Source organism: Scheffersomyces stipitis, chromosome 7, assembly GCF_000209165.1.
Source record: "Scheffersomyces stipitis CBS 6054 chromosome 7, complete sequence".
NCBI lineage: Eukaryota > Fungi > Ascomycota > Pichiomycetes > Serinales > Debaryomycetaceae > Scheffersomyces > Scheffersomyces stipitis.
This window is the reverse complement of record NC_009047.1, coordinates 900445-921973: the sequence shown is the minus strand read 5'-3', so window position 1 is coordinate 921973 and position 21529 is coordinate 900445. Positions and strand designations below refer to the sequence as shown.

The 21529-nt window shown below is 43.8% G+C and overlaps 6 protein-coding genes across 6 annotated transcripts; 3 read left to right on the top strand and 3 right to left on the bottom strand. All coding sequences in view use genetic code 12, as the record gives it.

Annotated features, from left to right (window-relative positions):
* The first annotated feature begins 305 nt into the window (after window positions 1–305).
* On the top strand, window positions 306–1372 carry PNU1 (Mitochondrial nuclease). The gene has a single exon (XM_001386328.1). The coding sequence runs from the start codon at window positions 310–312 to the stop codon at window positions 1285–1287; it is 978 nt and encodes a 325-aa protein (XP_001386365.1). The 5' UTR covers window positions 306–309; the 3' UTR covers window positions 1288–1372.
* Window positions 1373–2450: 1078 nt separating this feature from the next.
* On the top strand, window positions 2451–10143 carry FAS1 (Fatty acid synthase subunit beta Includes: 3-hydroxypalmitoyl-[acyl-carrier-protein] dehydratase; Enoyl-[acyl-carrier-protein] reductase [NADH]; [Acyl-carrier-protein] acetyltransferase; [Acyl-carrier-protein] malonyltransferase; S-acyl fatty acid synthas). The gene has a single exon (XM_001386327.1). It carries the CDS (start codon window positions 2769–2771, stop codon window positions 8994–8996), a length of 6228 nt encoding a protein of 2075 aa, XP_001386364.2. The 5' UTR covers window positions 2451–2768; the 3' UTR covers window positions 8997–10143.
* Window positions 10144–11907: 1764 nt separating this feature from the next.
* PICST_85324 (predicted protein) lies at window positions 11908–13353 on the bottom strand (the record flags this gene model as incomplete). The annotated part of the gene is given in 2 exon segments (XM_001386149.1): window positions 11908–12393; window positions 12409–13353. Coding segments are annotated over 2 exon segments (1113 nt in total), but the record flags the coding sequence as incomplete, so codon positions are not given.
* Window positions 13354–14165: 812 nt separating this feature from the next.
* Window positions 14166–15736, bottom strand: PRS2 (ribose-phosphate pyrophosphokinase). The gene has a single exon (XM_001386148.1). The coding sequence runs from the start codon at window positions 15575–15577 to the stop codon at window positions 14324–14326; it is 1254 nt and encodes a 417-aa protein (XP_001386185.2). The 5' UTR covers window positions 15578–15736; the 3' UTR covers window positions 14166–14323.
* A 1026-nt stretch (window positions 15737–16762) lies between these two features.
* PICST_49748 (predicted protein) lies at window positions 16763–17365 on the top strand (the record flags this gene model as incomplete). Its single annotated transcript, XM_001386326.1, has 1 exon — window positions 16763–17365. A coding segment is annotated over one exon (603 nt), but the record flags the coding sequence as incomplete, so codon positions are not given.
* Window positions 17366–17430: 65 nt separating this feature from the next.
* On the bottom strand, window positions 17431–19733 carry SKN7 (Protein with similarity to DNA-binding region of heat shock transcription factors). The gene is made up of 2 exons (XM_001386147.1): window positions 18534–19733; window positions 17431–18119 (listed from the first exon to the last, which is right to left on the bottom strand). Exons 1-2 carry the CDS (start codon window positions 19271–19273, stop codon window positions 17594–17596), a joined length of 1266 nt encoding a protein of 421 aa, XP_001386184.2. The 5' UTR covers window positions 19274–19733; the 3' UTR covers window positions 17431–17593.
* Between the last annotated feature and the right edge of the window lie 1796 nt (window positions 19734–21529).

The following is a 21529-nucleotide window of genomic DNA, read 5'->3' as shown; positions in this document are numbered from 1 at the left end:
ACATAGGCATGCTTCTAGAATTGGCATTGCCGACTAACAGAAAATCAAGATTTTCTGTTTCATACAACGAATGTTCTCATGTTCTCAACCATTAAAAACTATTAGCTTGAGCCGTTCTTTGATGTGGTGCAGCCTAAAACTCAATTCTTCCCGTATATTCATTTCGCAACCAAACAAAATACTGGGGAAATATTTTCAAACGCGCGATGGTGATAATAAATTTTCCGGTTCAATCGTAACTTTTAACATTCACTTAAAAGTACAGATCACAGAAACAGAACAGACTATTTCTCAGCAGTTTGTTGCAAGATGAGTAAAGTTCTTGTTAATACCTTGGGATTAGGAACTGTGGGCGTGGCCTCGTTTTTCTGGGGCCGTTCTTCAACTCCAGCTGATGTTGCTACTGAAAGCAAAACAGATTCCAAGAATCTTCCAGCAATAGTAAATGGAGGCAACGGGGCTCCAGACAAGGCATTATTCAATCCTGAACTTGTGAAGCCAAGTCAGTTCTTCAAATACGGCTTTCCTGGCCCTATTCACGATTTACAAAACAGAAGTGAATTTGTCAGTTGCTACAATAGACAGACTAGAAACCCATACTGGGTCGTAGAGCATATTACCAAGGAGTCAGTGCAAAGGGGCAGCGGAGTAGACCGGAAGAATTCCGTCTTCAAGGAAGATGAAGCTATTCCGGCCAAGTTCAGAAGCAGATTGAGAGACTTCTTCAGAAGTGGCTACGATAGGGGACACCAGGCTCCAGCAGCTGACGCTAAGTTCAGCCAAGTTGCTATGGATGAAACGTTCTACTTGACCAACATGTCTCCACAGGTGGGCGATGGATTCAACAGAGACTACTGGGCACACTTCGAAGACTTTGCACGTAGATTGACTAACAGATACGACAATGTGCGTATAATGACGGGGCCATTATTCTTGCCAAAGAGATGTGACGACGGAAAGTACAGAGTCACCTACGAGGTTATTGGGTCTCCGCCAAATGTTGCCGTACCGACCCACTTCTTCAAGTTGATTGTGGGGGAGAACAACGGTGACGACCGGATCAGTGTCGGAGCCTTTGTGTTACCCAACGAGCGCATCGATAACACCGACGACTTGACCAAATACCAGGTGCCCGTGGAAGCCTTGGAGAGATCTACAGGACTAGAGTTGTTGCAGAAGGTTCCTTTCAGCAAGAAGAAGGACTTGTGTCGCGAGGTCAAGTGCGAGATACTAGTGCGAGAGTTCCCAAAGCAAGCCAAGAATGTGTTGGCCTTGCCCGGTAAATAGATTGCTACGACACATGCTAGAAACACATGCGACATGGCTAATACATACTAAATAGCTACACATACACATACTTCGTAAGAGCAAATTGACACACACAGAAAGTGTTGGAAAGCAACAAGCGAGCTTGCGACACTCAACAGAAGAATATGGGGCTCGAGGACAGTGCCAGCATTGCCTTATCGGCCGATAAAGCTGAGCACAGAGCAAGAGGCTGACGGCTCTAACGACGTTGGGTAGATGGACAGAATTGAAGATATTCACGTGACCAGACAGGAAGCGAAGTAAGTACGGAGTGGTTGAGGTCAAGATTGGGTTCAACAATATTAGCACAATTTTGAGCGCTGTCACGTGTGCTGCAAGGAATGTAGGATTGGTAGCTGTGCCATACAGTCAGATAAGCTGTTTGCACCGTACTGGAGCGTTGTACCAGATTCTGGCTCGATCCAAAGATTGTTCCACCAGTGCTACAGAACCGTGGTCCTGCAGGTGCCGTACCAAACTCAGAGCCAACATTTCGCCATTGCTTTTTTTTGTTGGGAGGAGGTGCGTAGGCCGTATTTTGTAGCGGTGCAACCGTTGGCAGGAGTGCAGACAGACGGGTCGCGGTGTGCGGCTCATAGTAAGCCAACAAAAAGACGAGCTGCAAACCAACCATACGGTTTGAAGGAATTACCAGGCTGAAGAATGGCAAGGAGAAAAGTGCCTCTGCCACCAGCCAAAGCTCCGTAGAGGCTGCGGGAAAAGGAACAGCAGCCAATAGGAAGCCAGGATCTTCTTGTAGAGTCCAGCATTGTAGACCGCGTTCTGGAACCTCTCTCTGTCTCGTCGCTTATCGACACCGAGCAACTCCGAAATGGCTGCAACCAACCACACCCTCCGTATAGTAAAACCCGCAACCCGCAAACTGCGTAGCCAAATCTAAACCAAGCACGTCCCGACCCACATCCTGCTGCTGTGCTACACAACTCTGAGCCAACGACTTTGTAGCCGGTCCCAAACCTTCTTTGTGTTCTCGGAGTGGCCTGCGTGTACGCCAAATCAACCCATCAAATTTCACAACATTTGCAAGAACACATTTTTTTCACAGCGCTGCATTATATATAGCGAAAGGAATCCAGGCGTTTTCTTCTTTTGACATTTGCTCTCTACGAACAGCTTCGACCCGTACCACGTCTTGTTGTCCCGTACCATTGACACCCGTACCACTGTGTCTAACTAGTCTGAATCATTGTTCAGTACCAACCACTATTATCGTCTTCGATTAGCACTACATACAAGCCTGCTAATTCTACTAGTCGTCAATTAGATCTAGACATCTATTAATATCCCCCGTCCTACTAGTGTACCACCGTCACTAGCTACCAGCACGAGTCGCTATTAGTATTATCATCTGATAGCCGAAGTCTGCTGCTCCCCTATCCACATCTACCCCCAGTGCTCACTACTACTTACCCAGAACTTTGCACACCCCATATCTAGCCATGCCCTCCACAACCTCTTTCCACCGTCCGTTCTCATTGAACCACGGCTCCATCGAACACACCTTGTTGGTTCCCAACGACTTGTTCTTCAACTACTCGCAATTGAAGGACCTGTTCATCAAGACCTTGCCCGAAGTCACCGAAGGCTTTGCTGACGACAATGAACCTTCCTCGCCTGCCGAGTTGTACGGTAAGTTCCTCGGCTTCATCGCCTCGCTCGTCACACCAAACCAGCCCGGCCAGTTCGACCAGGTCTTGAAGTTGTCGCTCCAGGACTTCACCTCTCGTTTCTTGAAGTCGCACAACGACAACATCCATGCTTTTGCCGTGACATTGTTGGCTGACGACGTCAACTACCCAACAACCCCAGCCAAGATCAAGGACAACATCATCAAAAACTACTACAATGCCGTCATCAACTCCAACACCAAGATCGACAAAGTCGTTTCGAACTTGTTGTACCAAGCTGAAGCTGGTGATGCCAAGTTGGTGGCTATCTTTGGTGGTCAAGGTAACACTGACGATTACTTTGAAGAATTGAGAGACTTATACAAATTATACAAGGGATTAATCCACGATGACTTGATCGAGCCCTTTGCTGCCAAGTTGGCCAAGTTGGTCAAACAGGACTCCGCCTTCGACAAGATTTACACCCAAGGATTGAACATCTTGTCGTGGTTGTCAAACCCAGAACAGACTCCAGACCAAGACTATTTGTTGTCTGTGCCAGTATCGTGTCCTGTGATCTGTATCATCCAATTGTGCCACTATGCTATCACCTGTAAGGTTTTGGGCTTAACTCCTGGCGAATTGAGATCGTACTTGAATGCTGGTACCACTGGTCACTCGCAAGGTTTGGTCACAGCCGTAGCCATTGCCTCTTCTGACTCCTGGGATTCGTACTTTGAAAACTCGTTGAAGGCCATTTCCCTCTTGTTCTTCATCGGTTCCAGATGTTTGATGTCATACCCAAGAACTACCTTGCCACCTACCATGTTGCAGGACTCTCTTGAAAACGGTGAAGGTAGACCTTCTCCAATGTTGTCAATCAGAGACTTGTCAGCTTCTCAAGTTGAGAAGTTCATTGACGAAACCAACAAGCACTTGCCTCAAGAAAAGCACATCACTCTTTCCTTAATTAACGGTGCCAGAAACTTGGTTGTGTCCGGACCTCCAGAATCGCTCTACGGTTTGAACTTGACCTTGAGAAACAAAAAGGCTCCTAACGGTTTGGACCAACTGAGAATTCCTCACTCCCAGAGAAAGTTGAAGTTCTCCAACCGTTTCTTACCTATTTTCTCGCCTTTCCACTCGCCTCTTTTGGACAACGCTACTATAGCAATCTTGGAAGACGTAGAAGCTGAAAATTTGAATTTCCCTAAGAAGGACATCAAGATCCCCGTCTACGACACTTTCAACGGTGAAAACTTCCAGGACTACGACGAGTCGTCTACATCTATTATCGAAAGAGTTGTGAGATGTATCACCCAATTGAGAGTGAACTGGGAATTGGCTACAGCTGTTCAAGCTACCCACATGCTTGATTTTGGTCCAGGTGGTGTTTCTGGTGTTGGTATCTTGACCCACAGAAACAAGGAAGGTACTGGTTCCAGATTCATCATTGCCGGCTCTTTAGAAGCCAGTGCTTTTGACGATGAATACGGTTTCAAGCACGAGATCTTCCACACTTCTCCTTCTAAGAACGTTAAGCGTGCTCAAAATTGGTTGACCGAGTTCAAGCCCACTTTGATCAAGAACAACAGTGGCAAGATCTTTGTTAACACCAAGTTCTCCCAGTTATTGGGTAGAGCACCACTTATGGTTCCAGGTATGACTCCTACCACAGTTAATCCTGAGATCATCGCTGCCTCCATCAACGCTGGCTACCATATTGAATTAGCTGGTGGTGGTTACTTCCACGGTCCAGGTATGGAAGCTGCTATCGATGAAGTTGTTTCCAACATCAAGCCAGGCTTCTCTTTTGGTATCAACTTGATCTACGTCAACCCTAGAATGTTGCAATGGGGTATTCCTTTGATTAAGGAATTGAGAGAAAGAGGCTATCCTATCCAGTCTTTGACTATTGGTGCTGGTGTTCCATCCTTGGAAGTCTGTACTGAGTACATCGAAGAACTCGGCTTGACCCACTTGGGCTTGAAGCCTGGTTCTATTGATGCCATCAGTCAGGTAATCAGCATCGCTAAGGCTCACCCTAACTTCCCAATTGTTTTGCAATGGACCGGTGGTAGAGGTGGTGGACACCATTCGTTTGAAGACTTCCACCAGCCTATCTTGCAGATGTACTCCAAGATTAGAAGATGCTCCAACATTGTTCTTGTCGCTGGTTCTGGTTTCGGTTCTGATGAAGACACATACCCATACTTGACTGGTTCGTGGGCTGCTGAGTTCAACTACCCTGCCATGCCATTCGATGGTGTCTTGTTTGGTTCCAGAGTCATGACTTCTAAGGAAGCCCACACTTCTTTGGAAGCCAAGAAGTTGATTGCTCAATGTGACGGTGTAGCCGATTCTCACTGGGAAAACACTTACAAGAAGCCTTCTGGAGGTATCATCACTGTTAGATCTGAGATGGGTGAACCTATCCACAAGATCGCTACCAGAGGTGTTATGTTCTGGAAGGAATTGGACGACACAATCTTCAACTTGCCTAAAAACAAGCTCTTAGAAGCCTTGAACAAGAAGAAGGATTACATCATTGACAAATTGAACAAGGACTTCCAGAAACCATGGTTTGGTAAGAACTCCCAGGGAGTTTGTGACTTACAAGACATGACCTACCAAGAGGTGGCCAACAGAATGATTGAGTTGTTGTATGTTAAGAAGTCTGACAGATGGGTGGATATCTCTTTGAGAAACTTCTTTGGTGATTTCTTGAGAAGAACTGAAGAAAGATTTACCTCTTCTTCTGGCTCCATCTCGTTGATCCAGAACTACAACCAATTGGCCACTAAGCCACAACAGTTTTCCGATGACTTCTTCAACCACTTCCCTGTTGCCAAGGACCAGTTGATCTCTGAAGAAGACTGTGACTTCTTCTTGATGTGTGCTCTTAGACCAACACAAAAGCCTTCTCCATTCGTTCCAGTCTTGGATGAAAGATTCGAGTTGTTCTTCAAGAAGGATTCATTGTGGCAATCCGAAGACTTGGAAACTGTTGTCGATGAAGATGTTCAGAGAACTTGTATCTTGCACGGTCCTGTTGCAGCCCAGTTCACCAACAAAGTCAACGAACCTATTGGTGAAATCTTGGACTCCATCCACGAAGGTCACATTTCCAAGTTAGTCAAGGACTACTACAACGGTGATGCCACCAAGATTCCCGTTGTTGAGTACTTTGGTAACACTGCTCCTGTCAAGTTTGAAAGCTTGGCTAACGTAGACATCAACAGATCTTCTGACAAGATTGTCTACAAGATCGGTGCTACTCTTCCTGCTAAGAAGTGCTGGTTGAAGTTGTTAGCTGGAGAACAAATCAACTGGTTGCAAGCTTTTATCTCTACTGATAGAATTGTCCAGGGAAGCAAGCACATCTCTAACTCTGTCCATGACATCTTGACTCCTGCTGCCAACAGCGTTGTCGAAATCAGTCATCCATTGGATGCTACCAAGACGACTTTGACTGTCTCTGAGCCAGTCAAGGGAGACTTGAAGCCAGTAGTGGAAATCAAGTTAGCTAAGGCTAACACCATCCAGTTGTCGTTGATTGAGCACAGAACTGCTGACTCCAAGCCAGTGGCTTTGCCATTCTTGTACACATACAACCCCAACGATGGTTTTGCTCCAATCTTAGAAGTGATGGAGAACAGAAACGACAGAATCAAGAACTTCTACTGGAAGTTGTGGTTCGGTGCCGATGTTCCTTACGACTTGAACATCAACGTCCAGGAAGAAATTATTGGAGAAGAAATCACCATTACTGGTCAGGATATTTCTGAATTCACACATGCTATTGGTAACAAATGTGATGCATTTGTTACTAGACCAGGTAAGGTTACTCTTGCTCCTATGGATTTTGCCATTGTAATCGGTTGGAGAGCTATCATTAAGGCCATTTTCCCAGAATCTGTTGATGGTGACTTGTTGAAGTTGGTACACTTGTCTAACGGCTACAAGATGATTCCAGGTGCTGCTCCTTTGAAGAAGGACGATGTTGTCAGCTCTAAGGCTGAAATCAGAGCTGTTTTGAACCAGCCATCCGGTAAGATGGTTGAAGTTGTTGGTACTATCTACAGAGAAGGTAAGCCAGTATTAGAAGTTACTTCTCAGTTCTTGTACAGAGGTGACTATTCCGACTACGAAAACACTTTCCAAAAGGTTACCGAAACTCCTGTTCAAATCGCTTTCAAGTCTCCAAAGGACCTTGCTATCTTAAAGTCCAAGGAATGGTTCCATTTGGAAAAGGATGTCGAACTCTTGGACCAAACATTGACATTCAGATGTAAGTCTACCTACAAGTTCAAGTCGGCTCAAGTTTACTCTTCTATTATCACCACCGGTCAAGTCTACTTGGAGTTGCCAACAAAGGAAGTCATCCAAGTAGGTACCATTGAATACGAAGCTGCCAAGTCATATGGTAATCCAGTTACCGACTACTTTGCCAGAAACGGTAAGACCATTGAGGAAGCTGTCAAGTTTGAGAATGTCATTCCACTTTCTTCTGGTGAAGAATTGACCTCTAAGGCTCCAGGTACCAACGAACCATATGCAATCGTGTCTGGAGACTACAACCCAATTCACGTTTCCAGAGTTTTCGCTGCTTACGCCAAGTTGCCAGGTACTATCACTCATGGTATGTACTCTTCTGCTTCTATCAGAGGTTTGGTTGAAGAATGGGCTGCCAATAATGTTGCATCTAGAGTTAGAGCTTTCAGCTGTTCTTTTGTTGGTATGGTATTGCCAAACGATACCTTGCAAACCACCTTGGAACATGTTGGTATGATCAACGGTAGAAAGATTATCAAGGTTGAAACCAAGAATGTTGAGACTGACATTCCAGTTCTTGTTGGTGAAGCTGAAATCGATCAACCAATCACTACCTACGTTTTCACTGGTCAAGGTTCTCAAGAACAAGGAATGGGTATGGACTTGTACAAGTCTTCAGAGGTTGCTCGTGAAGTCTGGGACAAGGCCGACCGTCACTTTGTCAACAACTATGGTTTCTCTATTCTTGATATCGTTCAAAACAATCCTAATGAATTGACCATCCACTTCGGTGGTGCTAAGGGTAGAAAGATCAGAGACAACTATATTGGTATGATGTTTGAGACCATTGGTGAAGATGGTGCTATCAAGTCCGAGAAGATCTTCAAGGACATTGACCACACCACGACTTCTTTCACCTTTGTTTCTCCAACTGGTTTGTTATCTGCTACTCAGTTTACTCAACCCGCCTTGACTTTGATGGAAAAGGCTGCTTACGAAGATATCAAGTCCAAGGGTTTGATTCCTTCTGACATTATGTTTGCTGGTCATTCATTGGGTGAATACTCTGCTTTGTCATCCTTAGCTAACGTCATGCCAATTGAATCCTTGGTTGATGTTGTCTTCTACAGAGGTATGACTATGCAAGTTGCTGTACCAAGAGACGAGTTGGGTAGATCCAACTACGGTATGTGTGCTGTAAACCCAAGCAGAGTCAGCCCAACTTTCGACGACGCTGCCTTGAGATTTGTTGTTGACGAAGTTAGCGACAAGACCAAGTGGTTGTTGGAAATTGTCAATTACAACGTCGAAAACCAACAGTACGTTACTGCCGGTGACTTAAGAGCCTTGGATACTTTGACCAACGTCTTGAACGTAATCAAGTTGAACAAGATCGACATTGTCAAATTGCAACAAACTTTGACTTTGGACCAAGTCAAGGAACATTTGAGTGAAATTATCACTGAAGTTTCCGCCCAATCCATTGCCAAACCACAACCAATTGACTTACAAAGAGGTTTCGCTGTCATTCCATTGAAGGGTATCTCTGTTCCTTTCCACTCTTCTTACTTGATGTCTGGTGTTAAGCCATTCCAAAGATTCTTGTGCAAGAAGATTCCTAAATCTTCTGTCAAGCCAAATGACTTGATTGGTAAGTATATTCCTAACTTGACAGCTAAGCCATTTGAAATCACTAAGGAATACTTCCAAGAAGTTTACGAATTGACCAAATCTGACAAGATTAAGTCTATTCTTGAAAACTGGGATTCTTACGAAAAGGCTTAAATTTGTTTCCGTGGTACGAAATAAATGAGCTAAAAGTCTTGTACATATCGTGAATCGGTTTTAGACATGGGCTAAAAAAGATGTCCAAAATAATCATAATCATAATCATAATCATAATAACTATTCATCCTGTCATCTTCTGGGATCGTTTATCTGTTTAATTTCACTTTTATCATCTTGACATAGATCTTATGATATTTCTCCTTATAGATTGGTACGTGGTACTACCAGTTATATAAAATTTAGAATAGAGTGAGATTTATTTATTGAAATATCCAGTGTTTATATATATACAAGGACGTAATACATCTAATTGAAGTAACTACCACCATTTGTAAAGTACTTTTAAAAATATGTCATTAACTATACTCTGTCTATCTAGTGCAAAAACAATGTAAAGCGATCATATTCCTGAAGCCAATGGGCTCGAAATATTGACAGGAGTGAACTTCTTTGGTAAAGAGACTCTTGAAAATCTGGATTTCAATCTTTGAGTAACCAAATCCATATCCAAATGTCTAGTCAAACTGAGACGAGGTATACATCCAATGTAGTGGTCATCGTCCAATTGAACATCCAATGGATCCTGAGTATGACAACCAGGAGACAAGGACAATCTGATAGAATGTTTCTTTCCCGTTGGAGTGTTTGGATCCTCAGCTTCGTACAACTCAAAAACAATCTGGGACAAATAGTCTAGTTCTGGTAACGAATTTCTTGCAATTTTCATTGGAATTTGAGATCCATAGATAACATTCAACAACGTGTAGATGTGTGACTCTTTGGTGAAATAGTTTACAACAGCAGCAGTATCGTGTTTCTTCATGTCCTGGATGTCAGAAAGAATCTGCTTAGCCAAAGGCAAAGAGGTCAACAAGCCGATATCCAACTTCTCTTCATCCTTGATACCATATTCTTGAGGACAGATAAAGTCAAACAACACCTTTGACAATCTATATAACTCTCTCAATCTAGCAAAAGTAGGATGGTCAAATGGGTTCTCACTGCTCTTTGAAGAAGAGGACTTCTTTGTTGGAGAATCCCCACTGGAAGAATCACTCATCGAAGTAGTGGCACCCTTCAATACCCAGCCCAAAGAACCGGCAGATGCAGGGGTAGTGGAAGAAGTGGCATTGATGAGGTTTGTAGCCGAGCTTGATCCTGAGTTGGGGTTAGAGTTATTGGTGTTGCTGCTGGTGTTTTCTGGGATCTTGAAGTTGTTCATAGCCAAAATGTTGATTGGATATTCACTAACCAAACCAGAAGAGTTGACTGTCTCACCACATGTCTTACTCAATCTTTCCATGAGAGCTCCATCGTTAGGATCAAACGAGAATACCTTTTCCAAGAAGTGTCTATTATGTAAGGCATCATACTTCATAGTGTCGTACAATTCGGAAATCTTGGAAGGATGGGTCTTTTCTACACTGACAAACTCTACAAACAATTTGTCCCATCTTTCCTTAAAGAGGTTAGGGTCTTCCCCACAACACCAGTTGGTTTGGAATTCATCAACGTTCTTCGTTTCAAAGTTGTACTTCATGATTTGCAGATGAAAATTCATCAATTCACATACTCTCTTGATGACTACAAATGGCTGAGGCATCTTGGGAGGCCAAGTAAATTGTGGCGGAGCTTCCGCTCCCTTTCTGAGCAATGGCTTTAACTTCTTTTTCACTTTATCCATGAGATCTTTGGCTGCGTTCGAATCATCCAAGAGATCCTTTCTGATAATCAAAAAGTCTTCAGGTAATGTTTCATGTTCCTTGTCCAAGCCAAGAAGAGCCATTGTCGATAAATGTGCAGAGGCAATGACTCTTCTTTCTGAAGATGTGAAAACTTTGACATCCTTAAGTGCATCTCTGTTCAACAACTTAATATTCTGTCTCAATTGTTCACCCATGTCACTGGCTTGGTGTTTGGCAGAATGAGTTGGTTCACCTCCCCACTTCAAGATGAACTGAACTTTGTCGACAATTTCCGGATTCTCGCTATTGAGAGCTGGCTTTAATTGGATCTTGGTTCCTGGAAAATGGAGTTTCTTCTCTAAGGCACCACGTAATTGTTGCAACTTCTTCAAGTCTTCCAACTGCTTTTCTTCCGCAATTTTGACTGTTTCCAAGACTACTTGCAAATCTGGAACGGCCCGAATTATAACTTCTTCCTTGTGGCCCTTGAGCAACGAAATGAACAACGGAGACTTGAATGAGTACTTAAACTTCTGCTTGGGTGTTCTGTCAGCATGTCTGATAACAGAAACCATTCCCTTGAGGACCCACTTTTGCTGCTTTTCTTCAAACTGACTCTTGTTGAGGAGCTTCGACAGGGTGGGTGTTTGAGTCTTCAATAGATCACGAGACTTCTTGGCTTCAATGAACAAGTTCCTCAAAATTGACGAACATGAGTTGTAGTACTCTGTGCTATCTTTGACAAACGAAAATCCATTGACGTCAATAACGTATGACTGTCCATTGACTCTTAACAAGTCAAAACCACAAATGGATTGCTTGAAGGTTGTACTGACATTTCTGGCCATGGCCTTCTCTTCGTCGCTGAGATCAGTTACGTATCTAATTTCTTTACCATGAGTATTTCTTCTGACAATTCCATCGACAACTGGAGATTTTCTCGTCTCTGCATGACAGAATTCGGGCCCAACAGTGTAGGCCTTAACGTCTTCAAAGTTGTCCGTGTCCATAAATTTTTCATAGATGAAAGATCCGTCAGTTCTGGGCGAAGTTAACTCTGGATCGAATTCGGAAGACTTGTTTCCAATTTTACGGAAAAGTCTTCTGCCACCTCCACCGGTCGATTTTGGATAGTATATATAGACGTTATGGTCTTCGCCATCTACAGGTTTTTCCACGAATGGCTTCTTCAAGATCTTATCGCCTACCTTAAGGGTATCGTCGTCAACCATCTCCCACTCTGGTTCAGACTGATTGGTCAATTCCTCCAATTGTGACTCAGACATACCTACTTCGGTCAACTTTTCTCTCAACTGAGCCTCTAATTGAGGACCTCCATCTCTGCTGATTTCTAATCTTTCTGGTGTAGGAACATTGGCATAATTCAAGAGAGTCAACACTAGTCTTCTATCCCACAACGCCTTCTGCATCACCAAGTCGTTGATGATGTAAGGCTTTCTGTAGTTGACATAAGCAATGGCTTTATCCAAGGGAAAACCACCAGAAAAAAACGAGATCAAGAAGTCGCAGGTGGGCCAGTTCTCAATGGCTTCATCCAAGATGACCTTGTCACCAAAGATGATGGTTTCAAACTCTCCGTTCTCAATCAACTTGTTGAGGATTCGTCTACAGGGCTTCAGCAAGACTTTGGCGTCCATAGCACAGACACCAATTTTGCCGATCTTGGGCAACTTAGGGCCCTCAAATTCCTTATGAACAGATACAGATTTTCGCAGAGTAGATGAAGAGTTCGACATCGTTTTATCCAACTTCACAGTATCAGAAGCTACAGTGCCAGCATTGGTAGAATTGTTTCTTGAGCGGAAAGCAGCATTCAAATTGTCGGACGTGAGTTTGGGCTGGTGGTCCATGATGAACTCGTTGGAGTACGAGCCAACGCGAGAGTACTGAGGTGAAGAAGAAGAAGAATTGATGGTAGACGTTGGAACACCAGATTCTTCTGCTGAGGTTTTGGGTGCAAAGCTCTCGAGCATGGGTGCAATGGATGCTATGGCCTTCTCTGTGGCAGGCAGAGGTAAGGGATAGGGGTTGAGCGGTAAATTGGATACGCCATAAACTCCAGTCGTGGTCGACGAGGACGAAGAAGAGCCTGGTAATGGGAGAGATGCCGGTACTGCAGGAGGCGGAAGTGAGATTCTCGTGGGAGAGATAGTATTTGTGCTATCTGTAGCGGCGGGTTGGGAGGTTGCTGGCAGTGCGGCTGGGGCTTCTGCCGCGACGTAGGGCGATGCGGCGGTGAGTTTCTCGCTAATACTCGTATCAGTGCCAGCGGAAGAGCCCTCGGTGGTGTCGTGGTACTGGCCCAGATTGTTGAGCAGAAGAGGTGACATTGGCTGATTGACTTTCTGGTGGATATGGGCTAGAAAGCTGTTGATGTTACTGCTGTTGACACTGTTGCTGTTATTGTTACTAGTATTGACAACGCTATTATTGGAGGCGATAGTTGGGACTGTGTCGTGTATTAAGTTGTTGCTGCTGCCAGTGACACTGCTATCAGAATCAGTGGTACTAGAAACGGGATCGAATTTTTCAGGGTCTAAAGAAGCATCGCCATCTTCCAAGGAGACCTGGCGGAGTTTGCTGTCGACCGTGTGGACGATATTGGCTTCGTTATCCACACTACCAGCCACGGGGACTGTGTTCTGTGACATTGTACGTAGAGAGATAGGAATGAAAACGTGGTTAAAGAGTTCTGAAATATCATCATCTCGATATGCCCACTGAATAGTGCAACGTGATAAAGGAGCATGTGATGGACTCAATTTGATTTTGATAGGGAGATGCAGGTCGAGATAAGGAAGGCTAAAAGATAGCTAGATAAAGGCAGAGAAATGAGAGGATTTTTTGACACGGAGAGCAGAATCAGTAGACAGTAGCGTTATGGCAATTGACTACGCAGAATTGAACACTGCCAAAGCTCAAAGAGGACTGTCTAATGATAGCTTAATAAAAGAGCTCATATACGTTCAAAAACTGAAATTGAAAAATCTCAAGTCACGTGATTCTTCAGAATGAAGAAGAACCAGCACTACGGTTGACTCAGCTATAGAGCAACCATAGAGACGCACGGGGTATAGATAATGAAGTATAGATAGTTTATGCGCAAGAGAAAGAAGTAGGCAGCTCATGTAGAAAACCGAAAGATTGTCTACTTTGTACGTTTGTACGTTTGTACGTTTGTACGTTTGTACGTTTGTACGTTTGTACGTTTTTATCATATTACACATGTTTCTACTCTTCGACGGCCACCTCTACTGAAGACGAAGAGGCACAAAAAACGACGAGAAGATCTACTAATATTCCAACGCTCCGTTAGTCCAAGTGATCTCTATGTTCCTTGCACAAGTGCGAGGGAGACCATGTCCTGCAGCCCCGTGACTGCATCGTTGGGTTCTACACCGTCAACTAGAACAGCTCAGACAAGACCAGCTTGCAGTGAGGTTCAAGTCTTTATGACGTTAACTATGTGACTTCAAATTCACGATAAATAATCTCCTGTAAACTAGATAGCACAATATCATGCAGTAATAAAGCACCTGTAGTAATAAAGTACCTGCAAGCACAGTAGTTCGGCATCTCGATTCAACCGAGGTTCTCATCTCATCATCTCAAAAGGTTCTACTCGATGGCAGCCAACGAGTCAAAAAGAACCGAAATTGACTCACCAAAGTGATCTCTTCTGATACACTCGGCGAAAATGGGCGACACATCAATCACAGTCAATTTGCTCTTGTACTTCTCCATTCTTTCTCTGCCGATAGGGTACGTGTTAGTAACAACAATCTTGTCAATACATTTGCTATTGGTGAGCTCTTCCAAGCACAAATCGCTGAATACACCATGGGTTCCAACTACATAGACAGCTTTGGCTCCACAGTTCAATCTCAAATGTTCAGCAGCAGCAATGAACGACGAAGGCTTGTCGATCATATCGTCCAATATTATCGCTACCTTGTCCTTCACGTCTCCCACTAGCGTAATCAACTTTTCTTGGTTGATAGAGGTAGGCTCATCTTCGTCGTCGGAGTTGGCAGCATCGTATGAGCCTCCCAAAACATCGCTGTCCAAAATAGAAGTCTTGTCCAACAGGTCTGAGTTATCCTTGATGCCGTTCGATGTACCGTTGGAGACAGGATAGTCATCATTTACAACATGCCCCTGGACAATTCTAGCAGTCTGAATTTCAGAGACGATGTTGTCTTCTTCTTCGTCGTCGTCGTCGTCGTTTTTACGGAACGAGTTCTTCAATGCCTTTCTTCTGGCATATCCATCTTGCGTTCTACGTCTGTCTGTGTGGATCATGGCGAAGTTAATCTTCAAGGAGTCGGCCAAAGCTGTTACTCGTTTGGTACCGCCAGGATTCTTGGATACTACTACTGCACTTTCCCAGTCTGGAATGTTGTGACGGATCCATCTCGCTAAAGTTGGAGCACCAAACAAGTTATCCACAGGTTTGGTGAAAAAACCTTGCATCTGTGAAGCGTGTAAGTCCATAGAAACTACATGGTCGGCACCAGCCATGACTAATAAGTTGGCCAACATTCTGGCTGTGATGGCTCCTCTGTGCTTCTTCATCTTGGACTGTTTAGAGTAAGGAAATTGGGGAATAACTGCCGTTATCTTATTGGCTGAGCCGCCACGACATGCCGAGATCAAAATCAACAACTCCATGATATGGTCGTTAATTTCAGGAGAACCTGATTGGATGATATAGACATCCTCATCTCTGATGGAAACACCAATCTGGACGGAAGTCTCTCCGTTGGAAAACTTCTTCAAAGTACAAGGAGCAGGCTCAACACCCAATCTCTCGCAAACAAGACGGCCCAACTCTGGGTGTGACGAACCGACAAAAATTTTGCACTTACGCATGGATGTGGAGTTCAGAATAGGAGAAGTGGAAAACAACGTGGATACAATAGTAGAATTGGAAGTGACAAAGTGAAATCGGGAACTTTTTCTTTCCAAATAACACAACTCACGATGAGAACAGCGCAACTGTGATGAGAGCAAAAACACCAGAGGTTGCGTTCAGAATTGGAAAGTTTCACCTGGACTTGACCACGACAAACCAAGAAACAACCGAAGGATTCGACCCTATCGAAAATTATCTAGTCTTGAAAAATGAGACTGGTTTGTCGCCAGATTTTTTTGTGCACGTGACATTGTGATGAGATGTTTGATTATATACAGGTGAGTCAACGTTAATATATTCTGGGGAAACTAGAGATAAAGAGGCTCTGACTATACCTAATAGCATTAGTAGAGTGGAAAAGAGATTAGTAAGTTTAGTTCAGTTGTGAGGATGATCCGTTCTTGTTTCAGCATTGCCGAAACATTTTTGGTGTGGAAACGTCGACGTTAATTTTGTTTGAGTGCTCATTTCTCGACCCGACTCTGGCAAGCTTTTGACTCTGGGGATTAACGTTGAGGTGCGTAGAGAAAACCCTGGAAAATGATCTGGAGAAGACTTTCAAAGACAGAGTTTATTATAAGGAATAGTTGATGATGATGGGACGGTAAGAGGTGGTAATGTTTTGAACCTTGTTCACTTTTTCTGAAGAACTTCGTAATTGCAGATCTGGATTTACAGCTTGGTATGACGAGTGATGTACAACTTGTCCGCTGCGCTTGAAATGGGGGTTGAATTCTGTCTATCTGACTATACGAATCATCCAAGTTCATACAACTCCTCTGATTCTTCTTTCACTTACGAATTGTAGACTTAGCAACTACTATAAGGGTTACACCCGAATCAGATCCATCTCATATACGAATAAATTAATACGCAGGATAGTTTTTCAGCAGGTTTATCTATTCTCTTAACTATCTTGGTATTCCTAATTGCAGACTACTCAGAGCAATATTATGTCTGAATACATACGGCCGGATAGGGCAGTGCATAGAGAGACTCTCTCCGAGGATTACGGCTGCAGTAAGGAATTCCAGCAAACCTCAATCAAACTCCAAAAGTTTCAAGAAAATATAAAGAATTCCAGTTTTTGGTCGGAAACGGTCGATATAATCCAAGGGAAGAAAGTTCACGGTGATCACAATTTCACAACAATACGATGTTTAGCCTTGGGGTCACCGTCAAATAGTAGAAATGCATTATACCAACTAGCGTATGTGGTGGAAATAGCCAAGTTCTTTGACATCGACAGAGTCTCCATGTATGACCCAGTTTTCACATCTAAGGACGTCTATCTATTGGAGTCAATGAAATATGTGGTGGAGGAGTCAACTGAGCTGGAGCCAAAGGAGACTCTCTACTTTATACCGCATGCTCCTTTGGAGCTTACAAATGTCATTCTAAACAACGAAAAGCCGGCATATATCTTGGGTAATGACATCGTATCCCATACTGATAGATACACCAAACAGAAGTTATACGATACTTATCCCACGATCTCATATCTTGTACATTTAACTCAAAAGAGTCGAGATAAGTCGCATGTAGTAGATGACAATGAGGATTTTGTCCCTGTGACCAAACGAAAGAAAAGAGGTAAGAAGGCTTTTCAGGAACCAACTTTGAACTACGACGGTCAGGAATGGTACTTTATGACGGCCACAGTATCTCGATTTGTGGAAAGCTTCAGAAAGAATGATGACTGGGGAAACTCGTTCTCTGACCTAGCCTATCATGTTCTTGAATAGTTTCAAGGTAGTATGACTATAGAATATTCCTCACAACGTTGTATATACCAATAGCGTACAATAAAATAGAAGTACAGTGTATATTACAGCTATATAATTAAAGCACTGTTATTTTACCAGCACGTTTTTGCAAGATATAGTATATAATTATTATGATAATAGTACAGCAGCCAAATCTATATTACATTCACCTTTTATCATTGTTCATGTTTATTATTTTCATTGATATTATTGAAGTCGCTGTTTCTTGAGAAGTGGGTCTTCGTCGGATTCTGCTGGCAAGGTAGGTCCGCTGATGCTGATGTTTCTGGAAGTTACTCCAACAGCAGCAGCAGTCTTCGACTCGTCTGTCAACAAGTGCTTGGATAAGATGGAGTAGAGATCATCTTTGGTGAATGGTTTGGCCAAAATGTCCGACATCCCGTTTTGCAAGTATGTCACCAAGTCGTTATCTTCGATGTTTCCTGTCATGGCGATGATGGGGGTCTTTGTATCGAACGATCTGATTACACTGGTCGCCGTGGCTCCGTCTAAGTTGGGCATTACGATATCCATCAAAACCAAGTCGTACTTGGTGTGTTCTACAGTGGAGATTGCATTGAGTCCATCGGTAACTACGGTAACTTGACAGCCATACTTGACAAGAAACTTACGACACAACTGGATACACACATTGTCGTCCTCCACTAAGAGTACATGGAACTTGGGGTTGGGTATGTTTGTCGTGGTGGTCTGTGCTACAAGACCAGTTGTCCTGGGTGAGCCAGAAGACGAGTTTCCTTGCTGTTTGGGAGTTAATGTATCGCTCGGCGAAGCCTGTCTAGCAACTACAGGAGGAGGTCCTTGTCCCGTCATAAAAGCTGCACCTCCGGGCCCTCCCGGCTCATTGGGACCTGGCGGTGGTACTACTGCTACGCCTGGTGCTACACTTTGAGAAGCTGCAGAGCCTGGCTGTAACGGTATTCTCACGCCGTTGGGACTAGCTATTGTGGGTGAAAGCTGTGCAATATGTCCCAGCTGTGGAGGTACGTTGGTTACCAACGGTGGGTTGACTACAGGACCTTGAGTTGGCGGTATGAGGGAAGGTGCTAATGATGGTGGTAATTGTGGTTGTTGAGATTGAATTTGAGACGAGGATTGGGGTTGTTGCTGTTGAGGATGTCTTGACGGCTGCTGGAGACTCATGAGTGCGGGATTGGGAAAATCTAATGGAGGGAGTTTGATTCCCGCTTGGAGCAAACAGTTAATCAAAATGCCCATGGAGCGATGGTAGCGCTCATCAAAAGTATTTATGGCTACAATGTTCTCGATAAGCGTCTTATACTTCGTCTGGAGAACGTTGACATCCTGATGCAATTGTTTGTTTTCCGCTCTGAGCTGTTCTACTTGGTCCTTGAGATGGGACTGAGCAGTCGTGATTTGAGACAAGTTATGGTTACATGCTACTGAGGACGACGACGTGAAATCACCGCCGTTAGTGATGGTGTTGGCACTCAGGATTTTTTTAGAAGAAGGGCCCTTTCTTTTGATATTTTCAAGTGAGCCCCTATCGTTGATCTTGAAATCAGGGTGTTTGAATTCCCACGCATCTTCACCGTATGGGTACACCATTTTCTCTTCATTAGATACTTTTACTTTGTGAAAGTCGTACTTGTTGAGCTGACGAACAAAGCTGGCAAAGTTAGAGTGCTTGAAGTGACGCGGCAAGATCTCCTTGGTGAACTCGTTGGTGTTGAGCACTACAAAACTGTCACCATTAGCTGTCCATCTCACGACATCCTTGTAGGAATCTTCCTGAAGCATTAGAAAGAGCTTTTTGACAAAGTCGTTGGAGCCTGACTGATTGGAGCTCGCAGTCGAGGATACAGATGCTGAGAGACTCGGCTCGGACTTGATGGGATGCGACATAGTTTATGTTTCAAATGGGCGCCGAGAAAAGGGTCAAATCTATCAATTATTCGAAGGATTCTAATATAATGATAATGATAGTGGTAGTGATAGCGATAGCGATGGAGACAGTGATATGATATTGATAAGGATGGGAATTGATGGTAGTCTTGTATTTGTTGTAAGATAAATTTCACAGATTTTATCAGATATTGAAATATTTCAGATTCGGATATTCAGGTATTCAGTTCCAGATGTTCATATTCCAAATCCTGTCGAATCCCTACGTACTCCTCGATACTATACTAATGACAACAACGAGATAGACAATGATAAGAACTAGTATCACGACCTTTCCAAGACAGCAGGATATTCAGTGGGTACTGTCTGGATATGGGGTCTTCTTGAATTGAATTATAACTATAGAGAGTTGCGTCGAGGCGTATAATTCTGAATCCGATCAACCAACAAGAACTGAGAGTAGAACAATTAGAGAATCCAACACGAACCAGAAGAAAAGTATGAGCTAAGAAACAAATTATGAAATAACAGATGGAACTAGAATAAAAAGTCCAAGAATAGCACAAAGCCGTCAAAACTCGGTACGTCGTGGTGGTAGAAAAGAGGCACTACGGAACTGTGGAATGCTTAGGGAGATGCAGGGAGCGACGGGCGTGAAACAGGTGAGCGACTGTGAACTTTAGCGAGGATTTCCTCTGGAGTGCACACCGATAAGAATTTCGGAATATGGGCAGGTGAAATATCGAGAGATATGACTGGCACAATAATAATAGACAGAGGAAGAAAATAAAGACATAGCGAAGAATGGAAAAGGACACAGGCTTAGCATTTACAGGTGGGAATGGTTTTCCGCTGAGGTATTGGGAGCTTAATCTGCTTAGACTACTCCTAGGTGGCATTGGTTGAACGCTAGAGCCACTATTATTCACTTGTCGTGGTGACGATGACGAAAAAAGGCTTCGCTGTGAGCTCGTAAAGGTGCTGCAACTAGCGGGACTTTAGTGAGGAAATACCGAGCACAGACAACTCTTAGAGAGAGCAAATACCGAGAAACTCGCATCTGGAGGCGTACCGTGTTAATTTTGGCCCTGGGCCAGTTATTATAACAAGATATTTTGATGGGTTTATTCCACCAACACACTACTTGAACAATGACATAAGACTGGCTCTGGACAATCGCCATTGATACAACTTTAGCTTTGGACAATAAAGATGCACAGACAAGGAGAGGACGGAATTGCACCCGTGACCTCGTGCCCGTGAACTTGATTTCGTTCTGTTCCTAGCGGTGAGACTTTAGCCACTAGGCTAACTGTAGTGTCCCTGTCGCTACCACCGTCGATCCACGCCCGATGCAATGTACCGAGGATTTTGATCGTTTCATCTGGTTTTATTTTTCTCGTAAAGTCTGCAATCTGATTGTCTTGGTGCTAAACGGAATCTCTAATACGATGCAGAGTAGCGGAATACCATCTTAGTGCTACTGAAAGAAGTCTTATTGCACCCCAACGGTACCGGACTCCCTCTCTAAGTCTCACTCGCACTCGCTGGCTCCCTCCAACTGCCAGAAACATACTAATAATGTGTAAACAGCCGCGTGTGTCGTTATCCAGCGTCTTCAGGTATCTCCAAGCGGAATGAGGTACTACTTTTGTGCCTGATTATTACACTTCAATGCTCGTAATGATAAAGTCGGGCCTAATGGTGCTTTGTGCCAGATAATTTTTCAGCACATTGAACACTTTTCCGTTCTCAAGAAAGTAGGAATCCTACAAATGCCCTATTTCACGCCATCTCAACTTCCACAAATCTGACAGAGTTCCAGATATTTCGTTGTCAACTTGTCGGTTTTGTAGACATCCTAAGCTCTGTACCAGCACAGGTATGGGAATTGGAGACTTTGTGATCTGTAGACATCGAAAGTTTTCAATCACCTCTGGCAGCCGTATCTCCACGCCCCAACTTGCTTCCTTCCACTTCTCCTTACGTTGGCTGCAACACATCAGCAATTGCAAAACCTGGCACCCACCAATTGCAAAAACTTGCCGCTGTACCTGAACGGCATTGGGCCCGTTATGCACATAGCTGTTCTCTACATCCATGGCGACCGCAATCTATTGTTGCTGCAAACAATCGAGCTGTTCTCTGTCATTGTGAAGCTGTAAGGAGACTGCCCAATTTCAGGTCAGGTGACGGCCGTTAACCATCGCTAGGCAGGTTCTAGACTTCGATACAAAGGCCCAAATGCAGCAGTAA